At 45.2% G+C, this 18343-nt stretch overlaps 1 protein-coding gene across 32 annotated transcripts in view; it reads right to left on the minus strand.

The window, feature by feature from the left end:
• Positions 1-2642: 2642 nt before the first annotated feature.
• The window catches only part of STAU2 (staufen double-stranded RNA binding protein 2), a 313412-nt gene continuing 297711 nt past the window's right edge, over positions 2643-18343 (minus strand). For all 32 annotated transcript variants that reach the window (XM_048212633.2, XM_026495883.4, XM_026495882.4 and 29 more), the window contains 2 exons: positions 4879-4967; positions 2643-3768 (listed from right to left, as the gene is read on the minus strand). In XM_048212633.2, coding sequence (XP_048068590.1) covers positions 3675-3768; positions 4879-4967 — 183 coding nt within the window. In that variant the 3' untranslated portion in view covers positions 2643-3674. The remainder of the gene's footprint in view (positions 3769-4878; positions 4968-18343) is intronic.

An 18343-nucleotide genomic window follows, 5' to 3' on the forward strand; every position in this document is an offset into this window, starting at 1 on the left:
CATTCCCAGCATACATCAGAGTGTGCTGGGGAATCCAAAGGAGGTTTTTTTTTTTTTTTTTTAATATTAAAAGGTTAGAACATAGAGGAGAGCTTCCCTAATGAGATAATTTTTAAATGAGTCTTGGCAAGGTGAGATTGAACTTGGGTGGTGTCTGCCAGAAATAGTCAGTGGGCTTGAAGGAGTCTAATGAAGTCTTTGCTTTGAACCATATATTACAAGGTTCCTCCTCATGAGACACGTATCTGTGATTACGGAAACGTAGGAATGTATCTGGGAGTGGGGACTGGCATTAAATCTGCTAGCCTAGGGAAGGGATATAAATGCAGAGATGGGAAGATGGGGGCAGGATGGCATAGTGGGTTTTCATGGGTCCAAAATCCTCTGAAGCGAGGGTGTTTTTGAACCCACCATGTTTTGGATTAAAAAATGCCACAGTCCCCCTGGGGTTGAAGGTACAGTAACGTCAGCAACGGGAATGCCATATATATATATATATATATATATATATATATATATATATATGATCATGAGTGACTATCTCTGTGTCATGTGAAGCAGTGAGATTTAAAGTTTATTTCTTTAACAAGCTTATCTATCCCTTCGGTAGATCATTCATTTACCCATTTTTGCATGTATTCAATGTATCATTTATACATTAATCAGGTACCTATATCATGGTGGGGTAAGTTAGGGGAAACTCAAAGACAAATTCATACACTATTTTGCCATTCATGACTTCTTAGCTCTGTGTGCAAAACTGTGAGGTTTTTCTATCATCCTTGGGCATAGTGATAACAAGTAGCCTTTGGACGTGAAAAGGTACAGAACAAACGGGGCAGTGAGCCCTCACCTGCACCTGGATCGGACACCAATCAACTGGTCTGGACCGCATTTCCAAGGTCACCAGGAGTCCTGAAAACTTCCGTATAATACATTACGTTTTTCATTCATCTATTTTTATTTTTATGGTGCAGGAATTTGGTTGAAGCTATCCACGACAACAACAAAACTCACCGTTGAGTATGTTTGCTGGGGAGAAGAATGCTAGGGCGACTCAGACACATCACCCCAGGAAAGGGAGGGCTATCCTGTCACCGCCTGATTGGTGGTGTCTCACCATTGATCTCTGGCAAGTAGTACTGGAAAGGGACGGTCAGAGTTCCAAAGTGCAATATTATATTTCCAATTAAAATGTAAAAACAAACCTTTCTCATAAAGCACATTGGCCTCAGCACTGGGAAGTGACTACAAAGCCCATTGCTGATTGAGAAAAGCTGAAAGCAGACACTGTAATTGATAAAGGAGATAAGTCAATCTGTGTCCTTTAAAGAATAATGAGTTCCATTTTTCATCAAAAAGATCTCCTTGTGCCGAAGAAACATTCTTTCAATAAATCTACTTAATGGTTTCCCCTCTAATGATATATAACATTGCGCTTTGGAACGAGCTGGGAGCATCCTAGCCGGTTCCTGCAAGGGTCTGCAGGCCACCCAACATTTGCATTGCTAATCCAACCCAAAGAAATCCCAAAAGGTTCCCAGACAGTGCTGTGTTCCCTGGGGGGAGGAAATATCTAAAAGCTTTCCCCGGGCTCTTCAAGCAGGTAGATGGGACGGACTTTTGAGATCATTACCCCACCACTAAACTTGAGGGCCTATGCAAATTTCTATCCCCCCAGCGCCACCCGGGTGTGTCGGGGATAGCTCCGCTCTGAGCGCGGCTCACGTCAGATCGTCAGATCACGCAAGAGTTAAGGTTTCAGATATTTGGGTGGCGAGAACTCACCCTGACGGCCCCCCTGGTGTTGCTCTGACCGTGGGCCGCAGGAGGTAGTCCGTGTTTATTGTGTTTGGTAAACTGAAGATCCACTTTAAAGACCCGGCCTGAAGGAGTGCTGTGTCCAGGCCCGTTCCCCCCGCCCCCCAACCCAGCCGAGGGCCCGAGCCTTGGTGGTAAAGGCAGAGCAGAAGACACAGCCTGTCCCCTCCTAAGAGAAGGATCCAGGGCCCTCTGCGCCCTGGCGCTGGGCAGCAGGACGCGTCGCTCAGCTCGGCTTACCTTGTGACCCCCCAACTTTCCCACCGTGCTGTTGTTTCCACAAGGACCCAGCTTTATGTAACAGAGCCATTTCCTCCAAGGGCACCCAGCCCTCCCAATACTGGCGGACTTCCCCACATGGGAATCATTAAAAACAACCCTCGAGTTATTTCCTTATGTTGCTGTTTGTTTATTCTCCAGTCGCGTGTGAGTCAGCCCGATCATGGTTTGTGGTGGTTTTGCTTATGAAATCTTACATAATTATATTTCTCTTGTCATGTTGGGTCGAGCCGCGAGGCCATAGAGTGTTTTCTCATTGCACAACGTGGGCGAATCGATACGGAGAAAGGCCGCACAAGGAGCCGGCGCGGGCGGGTCGGGGAGCCGGCGGCTCGTCCCCCGGGGGGTGGGCCCTGCGGGTTTGCAGACGCGGCCCGGCGCGAGGGGCCGGACACCCGCCGATGCCCCGATGCCCCGATGCCCCGATGCCCCGATGCCGCGGCCCGGGCTCACCAGGCGGGGTGCGGCCTTCGGGACCGGGCTCGCCGAGGCGAGGGTGAAGAGCGGAGAGCCCGGGCACGAAAGAACGACAATGACCACACTTCACACAGAAACCGACCAAATTTTTACTGCATTCGCTACACGCCGGATTCCAACATGCTGGTCCAGAGCGTGGCTGGCTACAAGCTGGCAAGACGTTCACGGCTCCCCCGACAGGCTTTCCCTTCCCCGCCAGGTACATGATTTATTTCGATCCTCCTCACCGTCCCAAGGCCAGAGGCAGGTATTAAGAACACGCGCGATGCAAACAGTGAGTGGCTACAACGCACGGATGAGGGTGGGTGCGATTTCCACAGCAGAACGTGGAATCCAGAGAAATGGTTTGGGGAGGCCAGACGCCTCCCTAGTGGCTACTAGGATTATGGAGCTCGAAACCCACAACTGGTTGCTTCTGTTTAATTCCTGGAGTATACTGAAACTAGTTGTTCCTAACATGATTTCCTATTTTAAATAAAATAGCTGACCTGATTTAAACCTTGTTTGTTTGCATACGTCTTTGAGGCGTGCGCCTTCAAGGTATTCATACTGATACAGGATGGAGATTACAAATATCGGCATAAAAAGAGAAACCGTGTGACTATATGAAGACAAGAACCATCACATTCCACAGCACGTCATTGGTTAATCTTTGAATCATCAAGCATTATTTAAAACGAGAGAGAGAGAGAGAGAGAGAGAGAGAAAGAGGAGAACGGAACACAAGAGCCACGACAAAACAATCATAACAACAGAACCAAACCCAATGTCTCTATTAATCGTTTAAAATTTTTACCCCTGTTTCTAACACTTCTCATTAATTGTTATTTCAAGCTCCAGTAGCAGGATCAGATTTCTGCTGCCTCTGGGCAAATGAGTTATGATCTGATCTCAAGTTCCAAGGGAAATGCTCAAAGTTTTATTTTTCCCCAGTTGAGTAAACAGTACTATGTATATTATCTCTCGTGTTAGAATAGTGTTGTCTTCACATGAGACTCAAATAATGGTATTAGTCATTCATTTCCTTGAACACAGACACCCTCATGCGTGCTGACAGGTTTATAAGGATGCGGTGGCAGCCGCGGCTGTGGGGGCTGCTAGATGACCGACTTTGATTTCTTGCAGTCCTGAGCGATGGAGCCCGGGTGTGTCTGGTTATTGTCCGCTTTCTCTCCCAGATGCTGGGCTTGTCTGGAAGATTAATACATTAACAAGAGCTGAAGGCCCGGGGTTGCATGGCTTCAGACATGTTTACTAGCAGATGGCACACAGGATTCAAAGGTCACCACAAAAGTGACATTTTAAAGTGAAACAACAATATTTATGTTCAGATAGTCTACTGATGAGATCATGTGGAAATGTTTTTGATTAAATTAGCTTATAAATGGTTGCCAATCTATAGACAACTTAAAATGCCAGGTCTGTTTACCAAATGTTTTCTTCTCACGCTCTCACCGTTTACATATTAATGACCAAGTGCCGTTGGCTGTTAACAGGAGGATCAATAGATCTGGTTTTTACTTCCTGGGTTATCTGTTTCTTTTACATTCTCAAAAATGTTATCTCCTCTGAGGCGTGCTTTGAAATCTCACCTGCAGTTATTAACGGCTTGGAAAGAGTTCGGATTCCACTATGGAAATGCAATTGCTTTCCATTTCTCTAGTATAAATTGGGCCTCTGAGAGAGACCTAAACTTCAGTCTCTCAGGTAAGACCTGCCGTTCAATATCATGAAGAAGCTACGAGCTGGATTCACAACTACTTGCTCCAGCTGCCTTCTCGCCTCTGCAGCCCTGGGGAGCCAGGCTCGGGCAATGCGTGCTTGTGTTCTACGACACTGGGAAAACCAAAAGGCGGTCGGGGTGGGGGGACACCTCTTCTCGGCTGCTTTCCTTTTCTCTCTTGTGCCCACAACTTAGCGGGGGTGTGAGTGGAAATGTTTACCTCGGAAAATGGTTTAGCTAGAAGAAAGCTCAACAGTATGAAGCCAAAACCTATGTTTTAAGAGTTGTGCATGACTCTATAGTCAACAAAACTTACATGATTATTTCCAACAAAGGCATTAAAACAGAAATAATGACCAGTTAGTAGATTAAAACTTTCACAGACATAATATGGGAAATGAAAATGACCATATATGCTACTGTTTCTCATTTATTTACATTTAATCGTGTTATGAATCACTTTGTAAGGTATAGATGCTATTGTCCTGAGTGTTTTTTACCTTCTTGTCATCTATACCTTGTTTTTCTGTACAGTTACAAAATTAGAAATGTAAGAATACAGCAGAAGATTTACTCACTTTTCAAGAGAACCTTTTTCAATATTCATTGCCCCTTCCATTGGATCCAGTCCTTGCTCAGAAAATTGTTTCAAGGCACTTAAAGCTGCCTAAAAATGAAAACAAACACACAAACAAGGAGATCCATTCACTGACTTTAATGTTAATAAACAGGTAATTGTAAAAGAGAGCTGAGATGTATAGTAAAGACTATCATTTTCATTGGTCTAAATAAACTTTTTTGCATCATTTAGTAAAATTACATTTGAAAGGCTATATTATCATGGAGCAATGTATATACCATGAAGGCTTTATTTCTGTGGAGGGAGGAGATGGGGAGAGGAATCCCCAAGTCTCATGCCCCGCCCCTCATCCACAATTTTGTAAAACCACAAAGTTTTGATCTGCAAATGTAAAAACACCTAGTTTAAGCCTACTGCAGTTTGACAATGACTTTGCATAATTTCTCCTCATATGACTGAAACTACCCTTCAGATGTGAAAACACCAGATTTTCCCAACTGAGGTACACTTTCCAAAGTTAGCATAAAGGTATCGTTCAGTTTCATGTTTAGCCCCAACCAAGTCATAGGATGTGAGCAGAGAAGTGGACCCAAGACACTCATGCATACTGAGGGGATGGTATGATGGTATTCCGCGGGGAGAGAGAAAATGTGCGCTCCTTGGGGCCCTGGGGAGGCAGGCCCCGCCACAGCAGAGCCTCCCGAGGTGTCGATATGCCGGTCATGCGTGGGACGCTGAAGGGTGTTGACAGGCTGGTGGAGCCTCGCTGGATAGCTGGGAGGCACCGAAAATGTGATGCTGATAAGATCTACATAACTTGTTGACACTCTTGAGCACGTTCCAAATTGTTATTTCTTCGAATAAGAATTCGGTTCTTCTTCCCCTCCCCCCACAGCACCACTTGAAAGCTGGATTAGAAGGGCTTTGTTGAGTCTGAGATAGGTGTGAGCGGCCCAGGGCTGTTTGAATCCTGGGGATCCCGCTGGGTCACACTTTGGTCATCTGTATCTTCTCAGCTGCCTTTGAAAAAGGGCTAACTCTTGCAGTTTCCCAAACCTTTATCTGCCAGAGGCCCCTTTTGGGTAGCTGACTAAGTGTGTGATCCCTTGTAAATGTTATTTTTCGAAACGTAGGTTTTGATTTTAATTTTTAAGGTAATAGACTTAATTTCCGTAGAGTGGTTTTAGGTTTGCAGAAAAATCGAGCAGGGATGCCAGTGCCCGACCCCACTACTCCTGGTCTTGACCCCAGCTCATACTACACAGCAGGTGGCCTAGGCTACCTCACTGGGGTACTATTACTGGTTGAATTGTGCCCCCCTCCACCAAAAAAAAAATCTATATGTTGAAGTTCTGACCCCCAATACCTCCAAACTGTGGCCTTATTTGAAAATAGGGTAATTCCAGATTTAAGGGAGATGAAGTCCTACTGGAATAGGGTGGGCCCAAATCCAATATGGCCAATGTCCTTATAAGAAGGGGAACTTTGGGTGTTCTCCACCATGTGGAGAGAAAGGCAGAGATTGAAGTGATACGACAGAAGCCAAGGGACGTGAATGATCACCAGCAAACGAGCAGACACTATGGAGAGGACTAGAACAGTCTCCCTCACAGCCCTCAGAAGGAAGCAACACCACCAACCCTCGAGTTTGGACTTCCAGCCTCCAGAACTGTAGGAAGATACACTGCTGTTGATGAAACTGCTCAGTTTGTGGTATTTTGCTATGAGAACTCTCACAAACGAATATAGGTACCTCATAATTCCTCCTTAAGCATAAGAGAACCTCTTTCTCCTCTCTGTGATGTTTCCTTTATTAGCTTTTTATTATAAAAATAGTTTTCCTTACAGGACAATCATAATAGGTACTAGCCAAGAAGAACTGTGGAAATATTCACAGTCCCACCCACCCATTTACTACTTGGTATAATGTCTTTCCATATGCTTCCCTATCCCTTCCCCATATGCACATACTTCAACCTGGATCATATCTTGACACTGTTTTATAACCTGTTCTTTTCATCGAACACGAGCAGTTTTGCATGTCAAGAGAGACTGTCAGTAGCATCATTTTGCCTGACCGCACAGTATGTTGACTGGATATGCCCGCTTCTATTTATCCGGTCCCTATGGTTGGACATTTCAGACACTCCCAATATTGAAGCTGTTATGAATGCTACAACCAGCTTTCTTTTTTTTTTTTTAAAGATTTTATTTATTTATTGGACAGAGATAGAGACAGCCAGCAAGAGAGGGAACACAAGCAGGGGGAGTGGGAGAGGAAGAAGCAGGCTCATAGCGGAGCAGCCTGATGTGGGGCTCGATCCCATAACGCCGGGATCACGCCCTGAGCCGAAGGCAGACGCTTAACCGCTGTGCCACCCAGGCGCCCCTACAACCAGCTTTCTAATGGTTAAAATTTTTGTGTACCAGCTCAATAATTTCCTGATGATAAATTCCTAGAAATTGAATTTCTGGGCCAAAAAGCAGGCACATTTTTAAAGATCTGACATGAAAATTAATTAATTAATTAAGATCTGACCGGAGCTTTCTCTCTGCCCTCAGAGAGGCTGTGACCACAGCAGCAGTGTAAGGAGCCGATGTTTCTCTAGGTGCTTTGGGAATTAACCTCTCAGAACCACCTTGTGGGGTACTCGAAGCAGTTTTGTCATCTTATGGCCCCATCTTCTATTTCATTTGTCCATCCTGACCATGTACTTTAGTCACTAGATTTGGCTTTGAGTAAAGTTTGGTGGCTTTCAAAAATTAGATTGACTCTCAAAAGATCCAGATTTGGACCATTCCCCTTCCCCAGAAGAAATCTGCAGAGGGATCTGGCTCACATTTAGAGTCACTCAATTGGGTGACCTCTCAGTTCCTTTCCAGTCTTGAAATGCTGGGGTGCTGCATGGACCTCCTAGGTGCCTCACTGTGGACAGCCCTGCGGGTGTGCACACTCCCATGAGCTTGTTACACGAACCTGAGCTCTGGAGGCCCGCCTCACATATGAATGTATGGGCTGAGGCACTGGCCCCACTCAAGACCAGCCCATGCCTGACCTTTCCAGAGAGCCCAACTTCATGGGGACAGGGGTGGCGCTCATGAACTTACAGGTCTTAGTATAGTCAACAATTTTGAACAAATGAACAACTACTCTTTTTTCTGATCCTTTAGTGTATGAATTATTGTCAGGAATGCTAATTTTTATCAATTTCTTCCCAAACGAACTATTGTGGAAGGCTGGTCAGTACCCCAAATTTAAATTTGCCATGTGATATTGCTGAATGAGACACACAAGAGCCCCAGGGTTTCTTGGTCCTGCTTTATTCCCAACGAGGTCAAAATGGCAGCCAAAAACAACTTTTGAAAACAATTTTCAAAAGTCATTCATGGGCTCATTGTAGCCCATTTCCCCTCGTTGTTTTTGAAATACTTGTTGCCTGATGCCTGGAACTTAATGTCCGGCTCCACCACGTCAGGCACACCAGGGACACCTGCTCTGTTCCATCCAACAGGAGACGCACCCGTGAGACGCAGGCCAGGTCTCAGAGAGCAGGTTCCGTGTTTTAGCTCTTGCAAAATCTCCCGGATGATTTTTATCAACATGTCAGGCAGGTCCCCGTGCACTTTCAAAATGCCTGTCATCACTCAAAGAATGTACTGCAGGCTGGAATGGCGGCGTGCTCTTTCACTCAATGCCACGAACAGATTTCTAGAATTCTTGTGTGGCTGCTTCCCTCCAAAGGTATGCTTAAAGGCTTCCAAATAATATTCCCTTATTTATCTGATGAGATAATTCAACCCACATCTTATTGATGACCCCAAATACGATTGCTTATAAATAGGAGAGGACTTCATACTAACTTATAAAAGACAATGAAGATGATTTATCTTCTCTGTAAACAGCAATAGCTACCATTTGATGAACATCACTCTGCCTGAGTCATGAGACTGGGCCCTTTACCTGAGTGACCTCAGGTGTCCCACAGCCCTGCAGGTGGGTCCCACCCCTGAGGAATTCAGTAACCTACTCGAGGTCACACAGGTAGCAAAAGGCAGAGCAGGGATTTGAACCCAGAGCACATTCTGGACCAGATCTCTTTATTTCCTTCACACCTAGCCAATTTCAGCATGACTGCTTTTCGGTATCATTATTTCCAGATCACTCTCATTCCCTCCTCCATACTCATTCTATTAATGATTCCCCATTATAGTTCCTGGAGGTAAACTCGTATAATTATCCCCATTTTCTAGAGAAGGGGTTTGTTGTCCTGTGGGATAATCAGCTGCCAATCTCCAGCCTCCCTGTGGCCCCTGGGTTGTCTTCTGAGGCCTCGTTCAGCGCTTCTCTAACGCTTATAGTTTGGGCTAAAATTAAATTGCTGTAGGAATTATTTTGTCACTTAGAATTACCCAACGACTCCCAAACAAGGTGACTTGACTGTCCCTTTCTTAACATTCTGAGGGTACTAAGTCTTGCTCACTTTATTTGCCTCCCCTCTATTGTTCTGAGAAGAGTTCATTCCTCACCTGCGTGCGGTTGCCGGCAGGAGGGAAAAACAAGCTGCAGGGTTTGTCCGGAATCGTGGGCTGTAGGGTCCTGCAGCGAGAGGACGTGCTGGGATTGCAAAGGTGAATGGACAGAGAAAGGACGGAGGGCTCGGCGGGGATTTATAGAGAGCAATAAGCCAAACATGTTTAGGAAAGCTGAGATGGCCAGGGGCTGCCGACCAGGTGCTAAGGGAACACTGGCCCTGCTGCTTCCTCTCCCACTGCTCATGAGCGCCACTGGGGCGCTCCCACCCTATCCCCAATTCATCAGCCGCTGCTTTCCCAGAAAGGATACTTTACAGATGAAAACATTCCATCTGTGAGATGGGTGTCCTTCACTTTCTACAGCAAAACGGCCACAAGAATAGGATAGTGCAGCAACCCGAAATAGCCCCGGTCATCTAGCAAGTCAATCATTTCAAAGAACAATGTATAATGGAATGGCTTGCGAACAAATGCTAAAATTGAACAGCCCGCAGAAAACATTTTACTATGCACATCCAAATCTGTCCAGAAGCCGGTAAAATCAACAAAATCTCCATGTTTAAACTCTTCCAAATGAATAAATTGTTACTTGCTAGAGGCCAGTAGTTTAAAAAAAAAAGAACAGATTATGAAACTGCTACATTAGGTAAAGAACACTGGAGTGAGGGAAAAATCAAGTGACTCTCCTTTGGAGAGACATCTGAAGCCTGATCAAGGAGCTACTGAGAGGGTAAGTAGATAAGAAGAGGCTCAGCTCCTACTGTCTCGGTTCACCCCCTCAGCCTGGACAATTTGCTGTGTGATCACGGTAAACTAGTGTTGGGGGATCGTGGGAAGGAGGCAGATCCGGGTGCCTGAATGAGGAACATCCTGAAACGATGCTTAACTCCAAGTTGTACGACTTCCCACACACCGTGGATTTGAGAATTTCAAAGATGCACTAACATAAGTACCCAGAACCCTCCGTGAGGCTCCGGCCATAAACAAATAGACAATTCAATGATTTCATTTCCAAGGTCAGAAAATGTTTCCTACCAAATCAAACCAAACGCACTCAGTGTCCAAGCGTATGCTACCGCCGTCTACTGAGTGGAATCTCGAACTTTAGCTTTAGGACCATTTTCATGTTCTGGGATTCCAAAAAAAAAAAAAAAAAAAAAAAGAAAAGAGAGAGAGAAAGAAAGAAAGAAAAGGAAAGGAAAAAAAGGTATATTCAAGGAATTCATGTAGCTTGGTTTGAAAGGAGAAAAATTTTAAAGAAGCATTTTAAAGAAGTGGATGACATTTCCTTTCCTCATTCCTGTCTTTTCAGCTCAACACTTGTATCCATTTGCGTGTGTGTTTCCCTTAAAAGAAAGCATCTACATAGATACGTAGAAATATTTTGGTCCCCAACAGATTTTACAACTGTTTTGAGAGGAAAGCCCCACAGGTTCTTGAACAGATGTCGCTACCGTTTCATGGATCACTTGTTTTGTGCGTAGTTATGGCAATGCCAGAAACAAAATGCCAGGAAGATGCTTCCCGTGCCTGTTTGTTGGTCTTGGTTTGCACGCTGCACGCGCGCCTGCGTGTGTGTGTGTGTGTGTGTCCGTCCGCAGAAGGGAGGTGAGTCTTCCCAGCCATTTCTGCAATTTCTAACTTTCCCCTCGTTAATCAGCAATTAGCAAATTGTGTCGAAACCAGGGCCTATTCTTCCTGCTTCCTTCTGTAAGAGTTAAATGTAACAGCATTAGAACATTTTTTGAGAGACAACAATGGTCCTCATTAGCAAAAATGAGAATTTTAACTCATCCCTTTACGACACACGGTTCTTGACGTGTTTAAACACAACGTCCGATGGATTCTTTTATTTCCTTTTTTTCTCCCCCTTTCACGCTTTTCCCACTGATTTTACCTCCTGCATCCCAGAGCAGACAGGCTGTTCCCATTAAAGTCCATGGCAACCACACACCCCTGAATGTGGCCTTCATTTTTCCGTCAGTGTTCAAGGTTTGCTTTGTTTTGCCTTTTCCCCCCGAAGTGCTTGCTCATGTGGAACTCTTCCTGGGAGCAGCTCTAACTGCTCGGTTCATTCCGGAATGCACACCGTGGTCATATGTGTAGCTCACGAAATAGGTCTTAAATGAGAAAATGATAGGCTTCAAACAGCAAAGGTCTTTGCGTGCAGTTGAGGACTCCCCTAACGGCTCGTCCCAGCAATCTTTGAGACCGGCTCTCCACTGAGTCATTTCAGTGACCGAAAACCAGCAGGTTCTCCCATAAGTTTCAGGCTTATCGCCTAAAGAATGTGAATTTTAACATTCCTAAGTTATCATTTTCTGGCTTTGAAAGGCCTATAACGAAACGCCAAGTCTCTCTTTCTATAAAATAAAAGAAACCAGAAAGAGAAAATTGTATTTCTAAATTGTCTCACACTACGGTAGGACCCTCAGTCTACCACATTTCAGATGAATCAGTGATAGGGCTTTGAAAATAAAATGAAAAAGGATTACACTGAGCTTTAATTAGACCATTTGCTGCCTTATTCTAACAATTTCCTGTCGCCGGCACTTTCCATGTATGCTCACATAATCCTATTGGCTCGTGTAATTTCCATAAAATTGGTACTTTAGGAAAGGCTTATTGTTGGAACAAAGGGATGTCAGCCTGCTAAAGTGATGGCTACTCATTGTAAAAGAAAAAAAAAAAAAAGGCGGGTAGTGGTCTGAAGACATGCAGGTTTTAGACAGTCTACCAAAGCAGAGAAAATGAATTTTGACTCTAGAATTAGGGGAATTAGTACAAAATTGGGCAGCTAGGACTACAGACTTAGGCATCATCTATATTCCCCAGTCAGGCTCTTACACTGGGTGTCCACGTAGCTGCCAACCTTGACAATGATGAGTCCAGCTTAAAGCAGGATTAACAGTGCTGAGGAATGTTCGAGGTGCGTTTAGAACGAACAACAGCAGTGGTATCCATGCTGCCATGTCTTACTCTAACCACACTGGTTCTGTTTTACCAACATCATCCCTTTTAGTATTCTTGTGTTGTCCAACAAAAAGTCCCCTCTGTAATGGCGGGTTACCACAACATGCTGTTGGGTACGAAGGCAGATGTCCACGAATGGCGGCTGGGCAGGATGATGCCTCCCACCCCAGAAGTGTCCATGTCCTAACCTCCAGAATGTGCATATGGTACCTCACATGGCAAGAGTGATTCTGTGGATGAGACTGGGGTATAAACACTGAGATGGGGAAGATTATCCTGGATTATCCAAGTGGGTCCAATCTAATCACATGAGTTCTTAAAATCAGAGAATCTTTCCTGGCTTTGGTGAGAGAAGACGATATGGCCAGGAAAAAATGGTCAGAGTGATGTTGTTAGTTTTGAAGCTAGAGGAAGAGGGGATACAAGCCAAGGCATGTAGGTGGGCTCTAGAAGCTGGAAAAGGCAAAAGGCAAAAAGACCAATTCTCCCCTCAAGCCAAAACAAACAAAAAAAATTGCCGATACCTTGATTTTAGGCCAGGGAGATCCCTGTATGACTTCTAATCTATAGAACTCTAAGATCATGCATTTGTGTTGTTAAGCCATTAAGTCTAGTAATTTGTCAAAGCAGCAAGAAAAACTAATACACTCTTCCTGTCATCTTGACAAGGAAGGGTGTGGAGCATGGCATTTGGAGTCTGTCAGGCCTAGACTAAAACGCCAGCCCTACTGTAGACCAGCTGTATGGCTACGCAAGTTACTTTACCTCTCTGAGTTTCTTGGGGTTAATGCCTGGACCATAAATGAGAGCTTTTATTACACACCTTTCTCTGTTGTTCTTTTTAAAAAATTTTTAAAAGATTTTATTTGTCAGAGAGAGAGAGAGAGCACAAGCAGAGGAAGTGGCAGGCAGAGGGAGAAGCAGGCTCCCTGCTGAGCAGAGGGCCCAACTCGGGACTCGATCCCCGGACCCCGGGATCATGACCTGAGCTGAAGGCAAACGCTTAACTGAGCCACCCAGGAGTACCACACCTTTCTCTGTTGAGACCTACATCCAGTCATAAAATTCTTTATACTATCTATATATCTTTATACTACTATAAATTCTTTATACTATCTCATTTATGTCCCATTTCTTATATATTCCTATTATGTTTTCTAGTGCGTTGCTTACCCATCTCTCTTCCTAAGAGAACTCTAACATTATGCCTACCCTTTAATCAAAAGCCATTAATGACGTCCAGCCGCAAATAACATTCTGTATCCTTGCCCGGCACCATCAGCTGGCCCCATTCTACTCCACAACTTCATTTATTGCAATTTCATTTCGGCGTGTTTCCCAGAGCGTGAGGCCCAGGCCAACAGACCGGTCACCAGTCTCAGGAACACCTGGCAGGTGTCAGTGTTACCAAGAGCTCCCCAGCCAGTGGGCCTGGAGACACACCGACATTGCAGAAGGCCCGCCCGCATGGATCCCCAGCCCTGGTCTGATGGGTCTACCTCTTGTGCGCTGGAGACATCTGAGTTTTCTTACCTCCACACCTTTGCTCCTGAAGCCTTTCATCTTCCCAGGGCGTTTTCCCCGACTCCCAGCCTGTCTCCCACCTATGAACTTCTGACAGCCCTTGCCGTCTGTCTTCCTGAACTGTGGGCTATCTTCAATGTGTTGTGTCCTGTCTTTCTAATAGTTGGTCAGCCCTTGGCTGGCAGAGCCATTTTTCTGCTGGAAATCAGCACACTGTGTTTACAGAACATCTTCAAGGAATATTCCTTGGTTGATTATTTATCGGCTTCCATCTGAAGCTCCCTAAGACAGACAAGTACTCACACATTTCTGCTTCCGGTTTACTCTCTATTCTCTGAGTCGGCATCTTGATCTCACGTGCTTTTCCTCACTTCAGGGCATCCTCTAAAGCTTCTCTCTTATGAGACTCCCTCTCCTCCTTTTAAACACTCCCCCCACCCCCACCCGCAGGCTCTGCAGCCAAGATGCTGTAGGACAAACAGTCCCAAGAGAGCAGAGCTGGGTCGTCTCTATCCTCCCTGTGAGAGAAGGTTCTCCTGTCCCATAGTCTACCTCTGAGGACTATAGGTGATAGCTACTGACTTTTTGAAATGTCAGTCATTTGGGTTTTGGCTTCGGTCATCTTTGGGGTCTGTAACTAGTGCTTCCCCTCCCTGGGCCGGTGTGAGGTCTACAAAGTGCCTGCGAAACCCAACCTGGGAAGACCCCACAATGGGGGATTTGCCTGAGACCTTCAGGGGGCACATCCTGAAACAGAAGACCAGAGGGGAGTCTCTTCCATCCAAAGAGAGCCTGGTTCTGGAGGGCAGTGGTGCCTGAATTCTGCCTTGCCCCAAAGGTCCCTTTGGGACTTCATGGTTCTTAGATATTCTACTCCAAAGAGAAGGAGAAGCATTGCCCCTGAACATGGGCACATACTGTTCTGTCTACCCAGAAATTCCAGTTAGGTCTGAGTATGTGATTGAAAAAGACGTATTGTTATTTCATATTTCATAATTTTTTGTATTTTTTGGTTATTTCTTATTTTTTGTTATTTCATAATTTTTTTACTGCATTTAAGTTGCTCTGGGATTGCATGGCTGTAGGGGGCAGCTGGAAACAACAGGGAGTGATTGGTTAAAAAGTATAACCTATAAAGTTCTGCTTAATTCTGAACTTTTGGTTGTACTGAAATGGAGTCCAAGGTGGTAAAGGCAGGTGGGCTGCAGACCTTGCTGATTCCCCCAATGGGGGAGACATGCAGAAGCCTGATTTCTTCTCTTGGGGCATTTGGTGGCCATCCTAGTGGTCAGATTGCAGCAGAGAGGGGGCCAGGATAGATCTTTACCTCCATCCCAAATGTCTCCTTAGCCTCTTACTGACATCTGATTTTATATATATAATATATAATTATATATATATAATATATGTTACATACATAAAGATATATATAATATATATATATATATTTACTTTTTAAAATGAAAATTCCAAACATTCACAAAAGTACAAAGGATAGTATACTAAAGTCCCATACACCTAACACTCAGATTAAGAATGATCAGTATTATGCCAATCTTATTTCATATATCTTCATGTTTTCCTGGAGGATTCCAAATCAGGTATCAGATAAATTTCCTGATAGTCCCAAAGATGTCTTTAAAAGTTGGTTTTTGAATCTACATCCCAACAGTTCATGCACTGTATTTGATTGATCTTTTAAGATCTAGGAGTCCTGTGGAAGGCAGAATAATGGCAAAGGTGTCCAGGCCCTAATCCCTGCTGGGACTCGGGGAGGGGGCAATTAGCGTGGATTACCCAGAGTGACCCATCTAATCAAAATCCTTCACCTCATGGGTCCTCTTCCAGTGCTGGCCAGAGAGGGACATGTGACGGTGCATGAAGGCTCAGAGGGATGTAACGTTACTGGCTTGGAAGGGCAAGTTAGGGGCCATGGAGCAAGGAATGAGGGAAGCTGACAGAAGCTAGAAAAGTCTAAGTAATGGATTCTCCCCCAGAGCCTCTAGAAAGGAATACAGCACTGCCGACACCTTGATTTTAGCACCGGAGATGCTGTCTGACTTCCGACTACAGACTGAGATGGGCCCCTGGTGTTTGAAGCCACCATTCCTTTAGCAGGGGACTGAAAGTCACACAGAGCTGTGAAGGGCTATTTTCTCCTGCCCTATTTTCTCCTGAGACCAGCTGGTCTTGGGCCCAAGAAGGAGCCGCCAGGGCCCGACTGAGACAGCAGGGGAGGGGAGGCTGGGCCTCGGGAAGAAATGGGGCCAGCTGTGCTGCACTGGTTCTCTGCTGGCCACAGCAGGCAGGATGGAAGGAGCTCCTTGCCCTGCTCCGAGCAAGCTGCACACTGAGTCAAGTCACTCATCACCTAAATCCTGCGAAGACCTCCCTCCACCCTTAGGGACCTAGGCACCACTCTCCTCTTCACCCCGAATGCTCTGTGCTGGCCTCCTTTCTGTTCCTCGACCTGGACAAGCTTTTTCTCACCTTGGCGATTCAGGCTGGCCGGCCCCCGTGGCCACCCCTTCTCATGACTGACCACTTATCAGCCTTCAGATCTTGGCTCCAGGGTGGAACTGAACACCCATCTAGAGTGTGCCCCCCAAACCCCCAGCAGAGGGGGGGCGGTGGAGAGGGGGGAGGTATGGAGCCAGCAGCAGAGGCTGCAGACTTGTCTGGGTGGGAGGGTGAGTGGCGACTCCTGGCTGGATGCAGCAGGGAGGACTGACCTCAACAGGTGGACCATTTAGGTGAGGCCAAGATCTGAAGCTAGGCTAATTCAGGGTCACTGTCAAGGCTGGAACCCAGATAGGCTGGAACCCCATACTCACTGGGCTCACCAGAACCTATACATGAATGTATGTTAATTAGCAACGTCGTGTTTGTTCTTAATACTAAACGGCTAGGTTTCCATTGGTCTGGAGGACAGCTAACCCTCTTGCTTTTCCTCTTACGTCACTGGGCACTTCTTCTCAGTTTCCTCAACTGCTGGCTTTTGCCTTGCCCTGACTTTTAAGTCCATCCTTGGGCCTCTTATCTTCTTTACCATTATTCTCTTCCTAGATGATTTCACTGAGGTCTATGACTTAAATCCCTTATAAACATTGATGGCCTCCAAATCCTATCTTCAGCCTGGCCTTCTGCCCTAGAGTTCACACGTACGACTACCTGGTAGGTTTCTCCCCTTAGGTGTGTAAAAGGCATTTAAAATCTGCCGAGATCTGAATTCGTGATTACTATCCCCCAAACCACTCCTCTCCCAGGACGGGTAACCCGCATTCAACCAGCGGCTCTGATACAAAAAACACACTAGGAATCAACCTCGCTCACCTCCCACATCTGACCCATTATCTAGCTCTGTTGGTTCCTCTTAGAAATGCATCCAGAATCCAAGTATGTCTCGCCACCTGCTCTCCCACCATCCCAGCCCAGGTCACTGTCATCTCTCAGCAAGACTCATGCCATCGCTTCCTGACCATATCTCCCCGTATCTATGTTCACCTAAAGCCATTTCTTCAAATACTTCCAGAGCGAGAGGTGTGAAATGCAGATGAGAACAGGTCAAGACCCTGCCCGAAACCCTCCAGGAGCTTCTGGTTCCTCTCAGAACAAAACTCCAATTTCTGACTTGATCTAAAGCCCTAGGTGACCCTAACTCGGCTATATTTTCCCTCCAGCCATGCCAGCCTCTCTCATCTTTGTAGAACTCCCTGAGTTCATTCCTGTCTCAAGGATTTCCATATGCTTTCCCCTAGACCTGGGACTCTTTTCCCAGGTCTTCACATGGGCTCTCTTCCTTGCTCCATCCAATTCTCTACTCAATTGTCACTCCTTGTGACCACAGGACCTAGATGAGCTGCACCACCCCACTCCTAGCCGGGTGTTCTCGAAGCTCCTCACACTGTCTCATTTTTAGTGCTTATTGCTCCTAAATCAGTATACACTCAATAAATATGTATTAATGACTTGGAAGAATGAATGAATAATTAAAAACAATGCCATGTTCAAGAATACCTAGCCACGTTATATATACAGTTTTATTAATTCTCAGAAGTTCCTTATGGAAATTAGGGAGTAGATCATTTCCCCCACTTATTGAAACCCAGAAGTAATCATTCATTTGATGTTGTTTAAAGACTGATTATTCAGCTGGAGTAGGTAGGTGCTAAACGTTAGTCTTTTAAATGAAGAAAGTGAAGTATAATGATAGGTCTCCAACGTGAGGGTTCTCATGTGTTGTAAACTTACTGTGTGCCAATTATTGCAACTTTGGAAGAAACTTTATTGGAATCAACTGTAATTTATTTTTCTAGAAACTCTTCCTTTTTCAAACTAAGAAAAATGCAAAGTCACTATAACGTTCAAGTAAATTATATCTTCTTTTTCTGGTTACCACTGAAAGAAAAGCATATCATTGATAATATCACACT

This window comes from Ursus arctos, unplaced genomic scaffold, assembly GCF_023065955.2.
Source record: "Ursus arctos isolate Adak ecotype North America unplaced genomic scaffold, UrsArc2.0 scaffold_6, whole genome shotgun sequence".
NCBI lineage: Eukaryota > Metazoa > Chordata > Mammalia > Carnivora > Ursidae > Ursus > Ursus arctos.